Source organism: Hylobates moloch, unplaced genomic scaffold, assembly GCF_009828535.3.
Source record: "Hylobates moloch isolate HMO894 unplaced genomic scaffold, HMol_V3 SCAFFOLD_20, whole genome shotgun sequence".
NCBI classification, from domain to species: domain Eukaryota; kingdom Metazoa; phylum Chordata; class Mammalia; order Primates; family Hylobatidae; genus Hylobates; species Hylobates moloch.
The window spans coordinates 40,980,236-40,998,434 of NW_026652295.1; the positions used below are offsets into that span (position 1 = coordinate 40,980,236).

At 39.9% G+C, this 18,199-nt stretch overlaps 1 protein-coding gene across 1 annotated transcript in view; it reads left to right on the top strand.

The window, feature by feature from the left end:
• Positions 1-18,199, top strand: part of UBR2 (ubiquitin protein ligase E3 component n-recognin 2) — a 127,179-nt gene that overhangs the window by 50,451 nt on the left and 58,529 nt on the right. Inside the window, exons 9-11 of the mRNA XM_032140517.2 lie at positions 1,541-1,648; positions 2,477-2,565; positions 3,898-3,996. Of these exons, the coding sequence (XP_031996408.1) occupies positions 1,541-1,648; positions 2,477-2,565; positions 3,898-3,996 (296 nt within the window). The remainder of the gene's footprint in view (positions 1-1,540; positions 1,649-2,476; positions 2,566-3,897; positions 3,997-18,199) is intronic.

Below are 18,199 nucleotides of genomic sequence, written 5' to 3' on the forward strand. Positions count from 1 at the left end.
AAGATAATTTAAAAGTTACCTTTCCAGGCTGACACGGTGGCCCACTCCTCTAGTCATAACACTCTGGGAGGCTGAGGTGGGAGGATCCCTCAAGCCCAGGAGTTCATAGACCAGCCTGGGTAACACAGGGAGACCCCATCTCTATCTAAAATTTTTTTTAAAAGAAAATAAACAAATATCTTTCCAGTTATTTTTCTTAGCCCTATATTCTTTATTTGGTGTTTTCCATTGGATACCTGCATGCCAAGTGTTGTGCTACAGTATTAATGAAGAGAATAATGGAAGTAATGTCCTGCTGAAAATTTTCTTTGAGATATTTATCACTAATAATTTTTATATTCCTATTTAATACTTACATAGGTCTTCTCTTTAGCCTTTTAAAGGATTTCTGTTTGGCAGCTTTTATAGTTAAAAGTTATTCCATTTTTTTTTATTTTGCATGCTTGAAAAAGATGAAAACAGTGATTTAAATTATGAAGTATGGGGCCAGGCACAGTGGCTCATGCCGGTAATCCCAGCACTTTGAGAGGCTAAGGCAAGCGGATCACTTGAGCCCAAGAGTTCAAGACCAGCCTGGCCAACATGGTGTGAAACCCTATCTACTAAAAATACAAAAATTAGCCAGGTGTGGTGGCACATGCCTGTAATCCCAGGTACTTGGGAGGCTGAGGCACAGGAATTGCGTGAACCCAGGAGACAGAGGTTGCAGTGAGCCAAGATCACATCATTGCACTGCAGCCTGGGCAACAGAGGAGACTCTGTCTCAAAAAAAAAAAAAAAAAAATATATATATATATATATACACACACACACACACACACAAACACGTACATATATATGTATGTATGTACATATATGTGTGTGTATGTGTATATATGTATGTGTGTATATGTATGTGTGTATATATGTACATATATGTATGGAACAAATAAGTGTTAAAGCTTTGGTTATTTTAATGCTTATATTAATATTTGAAAAACATTTCTGAAGTTTACATTTAAAAGGGTGTAGTAATATGTTTTCCAGGGTCTCTCACGTGCCAAGTCCACAATAAGTTTTTGTTTAATGAATGAAGAATTTTTTATGTAGCATTAATAAAATGCACTGGTATATATTATAGTGCAGAAGTCATGCATTCCTCCTTTTAAATGGTAGCACATTTTATATTTCAGTTGTGGAATGTATAACACTTTCACTGTAATCTGGTTTAATTAGCATAAGTGCTTAAAGAACAATATTGAGTGGTTTTTTGGATGTTTTTCTCTTTAATTAAATTCATTAAAGCACAAGAGGTTATTGCCTTTATGATAGGCATATATTTTGACTTTCAGGAGTAATGGTGTTGATGTGAGATTTGAAATTTATTTCCTTTTTGTTAAAATATTAATAAAACAGTTAATATGTTTGCCTTTTCTGAATAAATTTCACCTTTAAGAAAACGTTTAAAACTCTACAGATCCATTTGAACATCTACTAAAATGTCACTTTATTTTAATATTTGAAGTTGCTATCTCATTACTACCTTTCCTTCTATTTAAAGATGGCCTTCGCCGGATTTTATGTCAAGTTGGTTTACAAGAAGGGCCAGATGGTGAAAACTCTTCTCTAGTGGACAGACTGATGCTTAGTGATTCCAAATTATGGAAAGGTGAATCTCTTAACTACTTTTAAGGTGTAGAGGAACCTATATAAGTAATTGGGATGTGAAAGGTTTTTATCATTTGGGAAGATATTTAATACATATATTTGTGCTTTTTAAAGTTAGCATTGCAGTCTTAGTCTTTGAAAAATATAGATTTGGTGGGGGAGGGGTCCATGATCCAACTTAAATGGACTTTATATTTTGTTACAGAATTTTATTTAGAAAACTTGGTTTTATAAACAAGTTGCAGATATTTTGTGCTGAGGAAAACATGTATTTTGCTCCTTTTTTGAAGGGACAGGATCTCATTCTGTTGCCCAGGCTGGAGTACAGTGGCATGATCATTGATCACTGCAGCCTCCAACTCTTGGGCTCAAGCAATCCTCCCTTCTTAGCCTCCCTAATAGCTGGGACTACATGTGCATACCACCATGTATGGCTTTCTTTGTTTTTGAGACTTAAAATACAAGCCAGTCTCAGTGGTGTGTGCCTGTAGTCCCAGCTACACAGGAGGCTGAGGCAAGAGGATCACTTGAGCTAGGATTTTGAGTTCAGCCTGGGCAACAAAGCAAGACCCTATCTCTTAAAAAAAAAAAAAAATGCTGTGTTGGCTGGGCATGGTGGTTCACACTTGTAATGCCAGCACTGTGGGAGGCCGAGGGAGGAGGATCGCGTGAGCCCAGGAGTTAAGACCAGCCTGGGCAACACAGCAAGACACTGTCTCAAAAGTAAAAAAAAAAAAACGAAAACAAAACCCACTGTGGATCACATAAAACTTGAGAAATGTAATTGTTTGTCCTGTCCTTATCTGGTACCATGATCTTTTTCTACAAGGTGCTAGGAGTGTATATCATCAGTTGTTCATGAGCAGTCTGCTTATGGATTTGAAATACAAGAAACTGTTTGCTGTTCGATTTGCAAAAGTAAGTGGCTTTTTGATTTTGAAAATAGGTTATATATAGAGTAACTATGCCCATAATTATATCTAGGCTTCAAAAAATTAACATCTAATAGTAATATGTCAATGTGTTGATATTAAATTCTAAGAAACTTCATAAATAATCTTTTCATTCTTTATCAATAGAATAAAATTATAGCAGTGAGACTTCTTGTTCATCACCTCCTATGATAACATGAGTATCTATTATACAATGTTTATGAAATAATAAATGAAGAGTTTAAACCTATGCCATTGTGAACTATGGTATTTTTTCTATTAAAATTCATATAAGGAAACTAATCTCAGTTTAAATGACATATATATGAATATGATTTAATAAATATATTTGTGCATTTTAAAATTAGCGTTGCAGTCTTAGTCTTTAAAAAAATAGATTTTTTGGGGGGGAGGGGCATGATCCAAATTAAATAGCTTGTATATTTTGTTAGAAAATTATATTTAGAAAACTTTGATTTTATAGATAATTAGATTGCAACTATTTCGTGCTAAGGAAAACATGTATTTTGCTTTTTTTTTTTTTTTTTTTTTAAGAAAGAAGGTCTCTTCAGAACTCTAGGTTATTAATATAGTTAAGTTCTCCCTTTTAGCAGCATGTGCATAAGCTAACCACTTACTTTTTTTTGCATTCACCTGAATTAGGAAGTATATGAGAATCACTTGGAGAGCTCTTTCAAAATACATGTGTTGTGTTCCATTCTCAAATCTACTGAAACAGATTCACCAAGAATGGGGGCCCAAGCATGTATGCTTTGGAAGAGTCATCAGATGATTCTGATATGATGCAGAAGTAATGAAAGTCTGATTTCATCAGAAACAGTGTAATGCTGCTGTGGTTTAGCTCCACCAGCGTACAATGACATCTTGGGAGCTTAGTAGCTGTTACTGCCTATTTGGGCTGGTAAACTGCCATTGTGCTCCAGAAGAAAGAATCAATATTTATACAGGATTCCACAGTTTCCATAGTGAATCAATATCTATACAGGATTCTATTGGTAGAAATCATTCCAGTTATTGTTCTCATAGCAGTGTTATCTTATTGACTTCCTCCAGCACTGACTTTTCATTATAATCCTTAAACATTTGGTCATTGTGGATTAGAGGTGAATCTCCCCCTTGTTGTTTAGAATTACCAGCAGTTGCAGAGAGATTTTATGGAGGATGATCACGAGCGAGCAGTGTCGGTGACTGCTCTATCTGTCCAGTTCTTCACCGCACCTACTCTGGTGAGTAGTGCTTGCCTTTTGTTTGTAACTGATAGCTGGCACTCCTTGCCTTTTTTTTGCCTTCTTAATAGAACTATGAGCGTTTGCAGAGTGATTATGTGACAGATGACCACGACAGAGAGTTTTCAGTCGCAGACCTCTCGGTTCAGATATTCACGGTTCCTTCACTTGTAAGTACTGAAAGACTAGAAGAACTTTCTTGTTTTCCATTAACAGAAGCCTTAAAATAATAGAGAACTGAAGTCTGTATATTCCTAAAAATAATAGTATTTTATTAATGGGTAATTAGACTTCAAACACCTTCACTATTCTTTTACTAGAATATAACCTTGAATATCAAAGTCATCTGGTGGAGGGGAAGTCATTTAAACTTAATTTATACTTTCTCTTCAGAGTAAAGGAGAGAGAAACAATCTACAATTTTTCATAGTACTTCCCTGAGATTTTGAACTGATTAGTTCACATTAAGCCGATTGATTTCACAAATTATCCTTGACATTAGAATTAGACAGCATATGGTACCCCATCTCACAATTTGAGAAGTCCTTCTCCCAACTCCCTCCCAAAAGGGGAGGTGTAGGTAAGGTAATTGAATCATGATGATTGGGTGGTCTTTTACTGAGCTTCACGAGTTGCCCATAAAGGCATCATTATGTTTTAGCGCTATATACATAATTAAAATTCATATTTAATTTGTTCAGCAAATTTAAGAAGCACCTATTTATTGGGCACAGTTCTAGACTTTGAGAATGTAACAGTAAACAATAACAAATGTGACCCTTCCCTCATTAAACTTACCATAGTGGGAAAGACCCACATAAATAGTTAATCAGAATCACAATGAAAATTCCGTTGGTTTGAGAGAGAATAACAAGAGACCTGACCTTTTCCCACACTTCAGGGCTTCTCTAAGAAAGGTGCCTTTATGCAAGGGCATGAGAGAAGGTCCATGCAAAGGGATGAGCAGTTGAGAAAACCTGGAGGAGTCGGGCGGAGCATTACCTCTTGGCAAATAGAGGAAAACCAGGACACTTGAAGATCCTTGAACCTGGAGTGAAATTGTATAGGTTTAAGAGCATTTTATAGCTACTTTATTAATAAGGCATATTAAATATAACTGAATTTTTCCCCATATTACTTTTATGTTAAAGGATATATTTTAATACAGTGGAAGCTGACTGGAGTCTGTTTACCCATTAATGAGCTAGTATGATAGGCCAAATTAAGGATTTTGCATTTTGTCTTAAAAACATGAGAAGGCATTAAAGAGTTTTAAGTGGTATTTACATAATTACATTTGTGATTTTAAAAGATCATGCTGTCTGTAATTTGGAGAACAAATTGGACGGGGGTAAAAGTGAGTGTGGGAAACCTAATCAGATGCTAATGCAATGACCCAGGGAAAAATTGATGGTAACTTGAACTGGGATGCTGAAAGTGGATATGAATCATGAGGGATATTTTTAGGTCGTGAAATCTACAGAACTGGCCAAGTGGGTCTGAGGGTTGTTGGACTTGCTGACGAACTGGGTGTCGGGTTTGAAGGAGAAGTATAAGGATGATTCGCAAGCATCTGGCTTGCAGCTGAGTAGATGTTGTGCCACTTGCTGAGTGATTAGCATTTGTAAAGAGAGAAAGCGATGCTTTTAGTTTAGTCAGGGTTGAGTTCCAGAAGCCTCTGAGATGATCCTATATGTATTCGTATCTGTGCTTCCCTCCTCCATTGATCCATTTCCATGCCAGTACCACAGTTGTAATAATTATTTATAGCTTAATATTCCATTTTGACATCTTTTTTTTTTTGAGACGGAGTCTCGCTCTGCCACCCAGGCTGGAGTGCAGTGGCGCGATCTCGGCTCACTGCAAGCTCCACCTCCTGGGTTCACGCCATTCTCCTGCCTCAGCCTCTCCGAGTAGCTGGGACTACAGGCGCCTGCCACCACGCCCGGCTAATTTTTTGTATTTTTAGTAGAGGCGGGGTTTCACCATGGTCTCGATCTCCTGACGTCGTGATCTGCCCGCCTCGGCCTCCCAAAGTGCTGGAATTACAAGCGTGAGCCACCGCGCCCTGCCTCATTTTGACATCTTAAATCCCATTTCATTTGATAGCTTAAATCTCCTTTCATTATTACTTTCCAAAATGTTTTCGCTTATTCTTAGGCCTTTTTCAAAAAGATGAAGTAAAATCAGATTGTCAGTTACCAAAAACCACATTGGAATTTTGACTGAAAAGACCTTGTATTTGTAGATTAATTTAGGAAGCACTAACATTTTTGCAATACTGAATATCCCAACTAGGAATATAATTTGTCCTTGTTTATTCAAATATTATTTTATGTTCTTAGTAAAAACTTCATAGTTCTCTCGTTATACCATTGTGGAAGTCAGTGTGGCGATTCCTCAGGGATCTAGAACTAGAAATACCATTTGACCCAGCCATCCCATTACTGGGTATATATCCAAAGGACTATAAATCATGCTGCTATAAAGACACATGCACACGTATGTTTATTGCGGCACTATTCACAGTAGCAAAGACTTGGAACCAACCCAAATGTCCAACAACGATAGACTGGATTAAGAAAATGTGGCACATATACACCATGGAATACTATGCAGCCATAAAAAATGATGAGTTCATGTCCTTTGTAGGGACATGGATGAAACTGGAAATCAGCATTCTCAGTAAACTATCGCAAGGACAAAAAACCAAACACTGCATGTTCTCACTCATAGGTGGGAACTGAACAATGAGAACTCATGGACACAGGAAGGGGAACATCACACTCCGGGGCATGTTGTGGGGTGGGGAGAGAGGGGAGGGACAGCATTAGGAGATATACCTAATGCTAAATGACGAGTTAATGGATGCAGCAAAACAACATGGCACATGGATACATATGTAACAAACCTGCACATTGTGCACATGTACCCTAAAACCTAAAGTATAATAATAAAATTTAAAAAAAAAGTGATACAATAATTCAGTTAGCTTAGTTCAATAACTTACATTCTAAGGAAATAAATAAGAGATAAAACTCAAAAAAATATATAAACACAGATATATATATATATATATATATTTTTTTTTTTTTTTTTTTAGTTCTCGATCTCGGCTGGGCACAGTGGCTCACCTCTGAAATCCTATCCAAGGCAGGTGGATCACCTGAGGTTAGGAGTCTGAGACCAGCCTGGCCAACATGGTGAAACCCCATCTCTACTAAAAATAGAAAAATTAGCCAGGTGTGGTGGTGCACGCCTGAGGCTGAGACAGAAGAATCACTTGAACCCGAGAGGCAGAGGTTGCAGTGAGCTGAGATCAAGCCATTGCACTCCAGCCTGGGCGACAGAGCGAGATTCCGTATCCAAAAAAAAAAAAAAAAGTTCTTGCTCTGTCACTCAGGCTGGAGTGAGGTGGCACGATCACAGCTCACTGCAGCCTTGACCACCTGGGCTTAGGCAATCCTCCTGTCTCAGCCTCCCAAGTAGCTGGGACCACAGATGCATGCCACCACACCCAGCTAGTCTTAACATTTTTTAATTAAGCTTATATGTTTTATATTTTTGATGCTGTAGCAAACTTTTTATATTTTTAAACAGGCTATGGTAGTATTTAGGAAAACTACTGATTTTTTTATGTCCATCTTATATCTATCTGGTCTATCTGGATATATATGTATCCAGATTAAATAGATTCTACCAAACTCTTTTCCATAATGGTTGAACCAATTCATGCTTCTGTTAATAACGTATCAAAGTGATAGTTGCTCCACATCCTCACCAACACTTGGTTTTACCAGTCTTTTAAGATTTTATCTATTCTAGTGGGACATAGTGGTTTCTCATTATGGTTTTAATTTGCATTCTTCTGGTGATGATGAAGCTGAATTCCTTTTTATATGTTTATTGTCATTTGGATATACTCTTTTGTGAATCCCTGTTAAAGTTGTCCTTTGATTATCTATTGAGTTGTCTGCCTTTTTCTTACTGATTTGTCAGTTTTTCATAGATTCTGCATACATATTCTTTGTTGGATATATATACTACAAATATTTTTTCCACTCTTGTCTGGTTTACTTCCTGAATATTAAGTGTCTCCTTTTTTTTTTTTTTTTTTTTTTTTTTTTTAAGACAGAGTCTCACTATCCCCCAGGCTGGAGCGCAGTGGCGTGATCTCGGGTCAATGCAACCTCAGCCTCCGGAGTAGCTGGGACTACATGCGTGCCCAGCTAAGTTTTTGTATTTATAGTAGAGACGGGGTTTCACTATGTTGGCCAGGCTGGTCTCGAACTCCTAGCCTCAAGTGATCCACCTGCCTCAGCCTCTCAAAGTGCTGGGATTACAGGCATGAGCCACTGCACCCAGCCAGGTGTCTCTTAATGAGCCAGAATTCATAATTATAACGTGTACTAATTTTGTTTGTTTGTTTGTTTAGACGGAGTCTCGCTCTGTCACCCAGGCTGTAGTGCAGTGGCATGATCTCCACTCACTGCAACCTCTGCCTCCCGGGTTCAAGCGATTCTCCTGCCTCGGCCTCCTGAGTAGCTGGGACTATAGGTGTGCGTGACCATACCCGGCTAATTTTTTTTTTTTTTTTGTATTTTTAGTAGAGACAGGGTTTCACTATGTTGGCCAGACTGGTCTCAAACTCCTGACCTCAGGTGATCCACCGCACCCGGCCATACTTTTTGTATATTGTTTAAATAATCTTTGTGTATCCCAAGGTCACAAAGATATTCTCCCGCGTTTTCTAAAAGCTTGCCTTTTCCATTTAAATTCCCAATCCATCTATAATTCATTTTTGTGTATCTAAGAAGTAAGGTCTTGATTTTTCCCCCTACATAGTTATTCAGTTAACCCAGAAGTGTTTATTGAAGATATTTTTTCACCTGTTGCATTTCAGGAGCACCTCTGTCATAAATCAAGACCTTTATATATGTGTGTCTGTCTTGACTATCTTTGTGCCCCTGCTACACTGCCTTAATTATAGTAGTTTTGTGAGTCTCAGTATCTGATAGTTAAATCTTCCAGCTTTATTCCTCAGAGTGCCTTGGCCATTCTTTTGTTTGTTTGTTTTTGAGATGGAGTTTCATTGTTGTTGCCCAGGCTGGAGTGCAATGGTACGATCTCGGCTCACTGCAACCTCCGCCTCCCAGGTTCAAGCAATTCTCCTGCCTCAGCCTCCTGAGTAGCTGGGATTATAGGCATGCGCCACCACACCTGGCTAATTTTGTATTTTTAGTAGAGACGGGGTTTTGCCATGTTGGTCAGGCTGGTCTCGAACTCCTGACCTCAGTTGATCCATCCCCCTCAGCCTCCCAAAGTGCTGAGATTACAGGCGTGAGCCACCACGCCAGGCCAGTCTTGGCCATTCTTAATCCTTTGTATTTCTGTATGAATTTAGATTCAGCATATCAGCTTCCATACACACGAAGAAGCCTTCATATATTTTGATTGAAATTGAAATTAATCTCTCCTTCAGTTTAGGAAAAATTGGTATCTTTACAATATTGAGTCTTCTGCCCCGTGAACTTGATGTATTCCTTCATTCATTTAGTTTGTTTAAAAAATTTCTTTCAGTACTTTATAGTTTTCGTTATAGAGGGCTTCCCACTCTTCTTTTTTTTCTTTTTGAGATGGAGTCCTGCTCTGTCACCCAGGCTAGGGCACAGTGGCACAATCTTGGCTCACTTCAACCTCTGCCTCCCAGGTTCAAACAATTCTCCTGTCTTAGCCTCCCGAGTAGCTGGGATTACAGACACTTGCTGCCACAACGCCTGGCTAATTTTTGTATTTTTAGTAGAGACGGGGTTTCGCCATATTGGTCTGGCTGGTGTCGAACTCCTGACCTCAGGTGATCCACCCGTCTCAGCATCCCAAAGTGTTGGGATTACAGGCGTGAGCCACTGCGCCTGGCCCCCATTCTTCTTTTGTTAGATTTATTTCTAGGAGTTTGGTTTGGTTTGGTTTTGAGGGGAGGGGAGACATTGTTTTTGGGTTTTTTGGTGGTTTGGTTTTTTTTTTGTTTTTTTTTTTTTTTGAGACAGAGCCTCACTCTGTTCCCCATGCTGGAGTGCAGTGGTGCAATCTCAGTTCACTGCAGCCTCCACCTCCCGGGTTCAAGTGATTCTTCTGCCTCAGCCTCCCAAGTAGCTGTGATTACAGGTGCGTGCCACCACACCTGGCTAGTTTTTTTGTATTTTTCATAGAGATGGTATTTCACCATGTTGGCCAGGCTGGTCTCAAACTCCTGACCTCAGGTTATCTGCCCACCTCGGCTTCCCAAAGTGCTGGGATTACAGGCGTGAGCCACCGCACCTGGCCTATTTTTGGCTTTTGATTCTATGGGAAATTTTTTTTAACTTTACTTTGTATTTGCTTATAGAAATACATTCATTTGTGTATATCAGCCATGTATCCAGCCACTTTTTCCACATTCATTTATTCTAATGGTTTATAGATTTTTTTTTTTTTTTTTAAGATGGGGTCTATGTTGCTCAGGCCAGTCTCAAACTCCTGGGCTCAAGCTATCATCCTGCCTCAGCCTCCAAAAGTACTGGGATTACAGGCATGAGCCACTGTGCCCAGTCAGTTTGCAGATTCTTTTGGATTTTTCTGTGTACATAATCATATCACTTGTCATCCATGAGTAACAGCAGTTTTAGTTCTTATTTCGAATATTTATATATTTTATTTCATTTTCTTTATTATACTGGCTGGGACCTCAACTACAGTGTTAAATACAAGTGGTAGATAAAAGCAGAAATCTTTGTCTCATATCTGATCTCAGGGGGAAAACTTTTAATATTTTACCATAAAGTATGATGTTTTGCTTTGGAGTTTTGTTTGCTTGGTTTTTGTTCGATTGTTTATAGATACTCTTATCAAATTAGAGAAATTTTCTCTATTCCTAGTTTGCTCTAAGGTGGTAGTGTTGTTTAAGAAAGGGTAAGAGAGGGAGCCTTGTGATGTTGCCCAGCCTGCCCTCAAATTCCTGGGCTCAAGCAATCCTCCCACTTCAGTCTCCCAAGTACCCGGGACTACAGGCATGTGCCACTGAGCCCAGCTTGGTTTTTGTTTGTTTGGTTTTTGGTTTTTTTGGGGATGGAGCCTCACTCTGTCATGCAGGCTGGAGTGCAGCGGCATGATCTCAGCTCACTACAACCTCTGCCTTCCGGGTTCAAGCGATTCTCCTGCCTCAGCCTCCTGAGTAGCTGGGATTACAGGTGTGCACCACCACGCCCAGCTAACTTTTATATTTTTAGTAGAGATGGGGTTTCACCATGTTGGTCAGGCTGGTCTTGAACTCCTGACCTCGTGATCCACCCTCCTCAGCCTCCCCAAGTGCTGGGATTATAGGCGTGAGCCACTGCACTCGGCCAGTTTTTGTTTGTGTTAAATCATGAGTACGTGTTTAATTTTCATGAATTCAGGAGAGGCATTGGATGGTATGATCAAGCGTTTTTTTTCTCCCTTTTTCTGTTAATAAGGTTATGTAAATTTTTTTCAAATGTTTTATTACTTTTGCGTTAAGGAAATAAACCAAACTTGGTTGTGGTATATTATCCTTTTTCTATATTGCTTGATTCGATTTGTGCACCCTTATTTGTGAGAGAGATTAAGTGATAATTTTCTTTCCTTGTTATAGCCTCTTGGGGTTTTGGTATTAAGATTAAAGAGGACTCATAAATTAAATTGGCAAGTATGTTCTGTTTTCTGGAAAATTTTATGTAAGATAGGTATTGCTCTTGTTTTTTTGTTTGTTTGTTTTGTTTTGTTCGTTTTTTGAGACCAAGTCTCGCTCTAGCACCCAGGCCGGAGTGCAGTGGTGCGATCTCAGCTCACTGCAGCCTCGACCTCCTGTGGTGCAAGTGATCTGCCTCAGCCTCCCAAGTAGCTGGGACTACAGACATGCACTACCACACTTGGCTAATTTTTTTTTTTTTTTTTTAGTGTTTGTTGAGTTGGTGGGGGGTGGGGGTGTTGGTTTGTTGCCCAGGCTAGTCTTGAACTCCTGACCTCAAGTGATCCTTCCACCTTGGCTTCCCAAAGTGTTGGGATTACAGGTGTGAACCACTTATTCCTTATTGCTTTTGTAATTGCCCAACAGATTCTTCCTGCCCACTGTACAGATAAAATCAATTCACTGAGACCACAGCATTGTAGTACAGAAAGAGTTTAATTGACATGAGGCTGGCCACACCACATGGGAGACAGAGTTTTTACTCAAAATCTCCCCCTGAAGGCTTGGAGGTTAGGGGTTTTCAAGTATAATTTGGTGAGCAGAAAACTAGGGAGTAGGTGATGCTGATTGGTTGAGGAGGGCATCATTAGGGTGTGTGCTGAGTCCACTTGTGGCTGAGGGTCAAAGGACTGGTTGAATCATGGATCACAAGTAATGCAAAACTCTGAAAAGGCATCTCGAAAAGGCCACTCTTAGGTTCTACAGTAGTGTTGTTATCTATAGGAGTAATTGTGGAAGTTACAAATCTTGTGATTGCTGGTTATCATTTAACTTACATCTTAGCATAATTCAGGCCCCTTTCATCATCTTAACCTTGTGGACTTTCATTAGTTTTATAAAGGCAGTTTCCTTTTGGAAAGGGCTATTATATTCCTTGCTTTAAGGTTAATCTACAAATTAAATTTCTCCCAAAGTTAGTTTGGCCTACACCCCAGAATGACCAAGGACAGCTTGGAGGTTAGAAAGATGGAGTCAACTGTATCAGATTTCTCTTACAGCCATAAATTTGCAAAGGCACTTTACCCACTTAAATATTTGGAAGAATTCTCTAGTGTAACCATTTGGGCCTCAAGATTTCTTTCTGGAAATGATTTTATAGCCAGTTAAAATTTTTAATAAGACTATTCAGATTTTTTGTTTCTTGTTTCCCTTCTAATAACATATGCTTTTTCTTGGGAACTTGCTAATTTCATTTAAATTTCCAATTATATTGATTTAAATGACACCTAATATTTATCTTATTTTCTATTTAATACATTTCAGATATGTAGGTTTTGTAGTATTTTTTGTAATCCTTTTTTAAATTTAAATTTTTATGTTTTTCTTATCAGTCTTTCTAGAGATGTATACTTTTTTTTTTGAGACAGGGTCTCGCTTTGTTGCCCAAGCTGGAGTGCAGTGACATGATTTCAGCTCACTACAATCTCTACCTCCCAGGTTCAAGCAATTCTGGTGCCTCAGCCTCCCAAGTAGCTGGGACTACAGGCATGCACCACCACACTGGGCTAATTTTTGTTTTTTTAGTAGAGACGGAGTTTTGCCATCTTGGCCAGTCTGGTCTCGAAGTTCTGGCCTCATGTGATCTGCCTACCTCAGCCTCCCAAAGTGCTGGATTACAGGCATGAGTCACCATGCCCGGCCTAGAGATGTATATGCTTATTAGTTTTTTCAAAGAACCAACCTTTAGTTGCATTGATTTATTTTTACCCTTTTTTTTTTGAGGCAGAGTCTCACTCTGTCACCCAGGTTGGAGTGCAGTGGCGCAATCTCGGCTCACTGCGTGCTCCACCTCCCGGGTTCATGCCATTCTCCTGCCTCAGCCTCCCAAGTAGCTGGGACTGCAGGTGCCTGCCACCACACCCGGCTAATTTTTTTGTATTTTTAGTAGAGACGGGGTTTCACTGTGTTAGCCAGGATGGTCTCGATCTCCTGACCTCGTGATCCGCCTGCCTCAGCCTCCCAAAGTGCTGGGATTACAGGCATGAGCCACCGTGCCAGGCCTTATTTTTTCCCTTTTATACATTTGCTTTGTTTTATTCTTTCCCTTTTTGTATTTTCTTTAGATTTATTTTGCCATTCTTGTGTAGTTTCTTTTCTTTCGTGACCACCAATGTAATTTCTTTGTAGATTATTAGATCATTTACTTTCAGCCTTTCTTCTTTTCTGATGATTTAAGGCTTAGGTTTCCATCTAAGCATAATTTTAACTGCATCTCACAATCTTGTTATGTGGCAAATGAGGGTTGTTTAGAAAGGTTTGTTTTGCAAGTTCAAATGAACTTAGGTAACAAAGGATGCCCCTTGCCTTCCTGGAAAGTGAGAGGACACTTTACAGAAGGGAAATGTATGCTGTTTTTACAGCTTTTCTTGTGTCTGCTATCCTCAGTTGCCTTCGCTCAAAATAGTCCTTATGCCAAAGTGGCATATTTTGGGATGGCATATTTGAGTCCTCTTCAGCAGATAGAGTGAGGTGGATCACTTTAGTCCAGTCAAGGATTTAAATGTCTCCAGGTTGTTTTGACAAGACTCAGTCTTACTTCTGCTTCATCCCCACCCCTGACACATAACTCCCTAAGGGTTCTCAATTGAGAGCCCGGAGTTCTTCTCTAGAATTCGAGGTCTTTCACTCTGTAGGAACTTGAACACTAATCTTGCTTCCTTATGTAACTTCAGAATTTTGTAAATGTCTTTAGGGAAAAACAGGAAGAACATTGAACTCAGTTCCCTCTGCTCTTTTTCTTACAGGGATTCCGGCCTCTCCAACACCCTGGGACGGCTATAGTCTCAGCAAGTTTTTCTCCCTAATAATAGCAGTTCTGTACAGATTTTGTAACCACACCGTGGGTTATCTTGCTCACTGCTCAGATAGAGCCGATTTATGAAGACAAGGGAATTGCAATGGAGAAAGAGTTTAGTACACAGAGAGCTGGCTAAGTGGGAGACCAAAGCTTTATTATTACTCAAATCAGCCACCCCAACAATTTAGAGCCTAGTTTTTTGTTTGTTTGTTTTTTGTTTTTTTAAGATGGTTTGGAGGGCAGGGTGCTAGGAAATAGGGGATGCTGATTGGTTGGGTCCAGGGTAGAATCACAGGGAGTTGAAACTGTCCACTTGTGCTGATTCATTTCCTAGGTGGGGGCCATAAGACCAGATAAGCCAGTTTACCAGTCTGGGTGTCTCCAGCAGGTCCTTCAGAATGCAGGGTCTGAAAAATACCTCAAACACCAATCTTAGGTTTTACAATAGTAACGTTATCTGTAGGAGCAAGTCGGGGAGGTTAGTGATCTTCTGGCCTGTGGCTGCATGACTTCTGAGCCATAATTTCTAATCTAGTGGCTAATTTGTTGGTTTTACAAATGCAGTCTGGCTCCCAAGCAAGGAGGGAGTTTGTTTCAGGGAGAGGCTATTACCATCTTTGTTTGTTTTTTTGGTTTCTTTTGTTTTTTGAGTCAGGTTCTCACTCTGTCACCCAGGCTAGAGTGCAGTGGTGCAATCGTGGCCCACTGCAGCCTCGACCGCCCAAGTTCGAGCCAGCCTCCTGCCTCAGCCTCCTGAGTAGCTGGGACTACCAAGTATGCGCCACCACACCTGGCTAAGTTTTTTTTATCTCTTATTTTTAGTAGAGACAATGTCTTGCTATGTTGCCTGGGCTGGTCTTGAACTCCTGGGCTCAAAATGATCCTCCCACCCCAGCCTCCCAAAGTACTAGCATTACAGGCATGAGCCACCACACCCAGCCTTTGTTTTAAAGTTAAACTGTAAACCACATTCCTCCCAAAGTTAGTTTGGCCTGCACCCAGGAATGAATACGGGCAGTTTTGGAGATTAAAGGCAAGATGAAGTCAGTTAGGTCAGATCTCTTTCATTGTCATAATTTTCTCACTGTTACAGTTTTTGCAAAGGTAGCTTTGTTTTTTTCTTGGGATCTTTAATCCCCTCTTACCCCACTCCCAGAATAGACAAATGCTGAGGGAAAAGCAGCTGCAGAATGCTGGCTCACCTCCTTGTGCAGTTCTCTTTCTCCCTGGTTTTATCTCCCGGAGTCCTTGTCTCAGCAGCTCTCTAGTGATTTCAAACTTTTTTTTACTTTTATTAAGCTTTTCTAGTTGTTCTTGGTGGAAATGTTGGTCAGCCTCGAGCTACTTCATCATGACTGAAAGCAGAAGAGTACTTTTATAGTTCTTTAAAAACAAACAAACAAACAAACAAAAAACCAAAAACTCCATTAATAATTATTATGCACATCCCGGGTTAAAAATAACTTGCCCTAGATATTAGTGGAATGTTTTATAGCAGTGGTACCTTTCGAATCACAATTACCTTACAATTAACACAGTCTTCATTTTTAGTTTGGTCAAGACCCAGTACTGGCCGGGCACAGTGGCTCATGCCTGTAATCCCAGCACTTTGGGAGGCAAAGGTGGGAGGATCACTTGAGGTCAGGAGTTTGAGACCAGCCTGGCCAACATGGTGAAACCCTGTCTCTTCTAAAAATACAAAAAATTAGCTGGGCATGGTGGCAGATGCTGGTAATCCTAGTGACTTGGGTGGCTGAGACAGGAGAATTGCTTGAACCCGTGAGGTGGAGGTTGCAGTGAGCCAAGATCATGCCACTGCACTCTAGTCTGAGCGACAGAGTGAGGCTCTGACTCAAAAAAAAAAAAAAAAAGTGCTTATAATTCAAGTGATTAGAGTATGATAGTTGTTCTAATTTATTAAATATGTGTTCAGTCAGCATTATCCCTGTATGCTATGGCGTGTTTAGTTTAAAAGTATAGGCATAGATGATTATTATTATTCAGTTGTATTTTTCAGAGTCTTACGGGAGAATTTGGCCCATTTTGAATATGCTGTTAAATAGGTAATGAGCCTTGCAATACAAAATTGAATATGAATCATATAAAATGAATAAAAACTGTAATTAATATAATTAAGTAGTAGTGGTTTTTTCTTTTTGTTTTAAGATAGTTTCGCTCTTGTCATCCACGCTGGAGTGCGGTGGCATGATCTGGGCTCGCTGCAACCTCCGCCTCCTGGGTTCAAGCAGTTCTCCATCCTCAGCTTCTCGAGTAGCTGGGATTATAGGTGCCCGCCACCATGCCCGGCTAATTTTTTAATTTTTAGTAGAGAGGGGGTTTGGCCATGTTGGCCAGGCTGGTCTGGAACTCCTGACCTAAGGTGATCTGCCCACCTCAGCCTCCCAAAGTGCTCAGATTACAGGTGTGAGCCACTGTGCCCGGCTGATAGTGCTTTTTAAAGTAAAGTGAATTGTAGGCATAAAAATTAAGAAAGGCCAGGCACAGTGGCGCACACCTGTAATCCCAGAACTTTGGGAGGCCGAGGCAGTCAGATCACTTGAGGTCAAGACTTCAAGATCAGCCTAGACAACTTGGTGAAACCCTGTCTCTACTAAATATATATAAAAAATTAGCCAGGCGTGGTGGCACACACCTGTAATCCTAGCTACTTAGGAGGCTGAGGTGAGGGGATTACTTGAACCCTGGAAGAGGAGATTGCAGTGAACCAAGATTATGCCACTGCATTCCAGCCTAGGTGACATAGCAAAACTCTGTCTCAAAAAAAAAAAAAATTAATTTTTTAGGGTAAGTGTTAAGTACAAGAAATATATACCAAGAATAAATACCAAATAATGTTTGGTATTTAATGTTGAAAATTACTTTGAAAGGTTAGCAACAATTTCTTAGCATAAGGTGATAAAGCTGAGAACCTAAGGTCTTTTATTTTTCTTTTCTGTTTGTAACTTTGAAAACTATGCTGCTTTTGTTATCTTTTAGAAGTAGAAATGCCTGAATAACTCCCCTGGTTTTTGTTTTATTTTTGGTTTTGGGGGTTTATGTTTGTTTTTAAGAGTCAAGGCCTTGCTGTGTTGCCCAGGCTGGCCTCGAAATCCTGAGCTCAAGCAGTCCTCAACCTCAGCCTCACTAGTAGCTGGAACTATAGACATAAGCCACTGTGGCAAGCTACTTCCTGTTTTAATGGGACATTAGTAATGAACCATCCTAGTGATAGTAGTAGTAGTAGTAGTAGTAGTAGTAGTAGTAATGAACCACTCTATTATTATTTACTTTTTTAATTGAGAGAGTCTTGCTCTGTCACCTAGGATGGAGTGCAATGGCATGATCTCGGCTCACTGCAACCTCTGCCTCCTGGGTTCAAGCAGTTCTCCTGTCTCAGCCTCCCGAGTAGCTGGGATTACAGGAGCCCACCACCACACCCAGCTAATTTTTGTGTGTTTTAGTAGAGACATGGTTTCACCATGTTGGCCAAGCTGGTCTCTGGTCTCGAACTCCTGACCTTAGGTGATCCACCTGCCTCGGCCCCCCTTGCTGGGATAACAGGCATAAGCCACTGCACCCAGCCTATTTTTTTTTTTTTGACACCCCTAAAGACAATTAGAATCCAATCCAAAATTGTGCAGTATGTGAACCATCTCTGTTAACATTCACCTGAAACTAAAAATGCTAGTAAGTGCCTTTTTGGTGGGGGTTTACATTCTAACAATATTAAGTTGTCTCTCCACCAAACTTCCTCTTACTGCCTGCTTTAAGTCCTGAAGTTTTCAAACTCAGTTTTATATTTATAGATTTTCTACTTATCTGCTGACTTTAG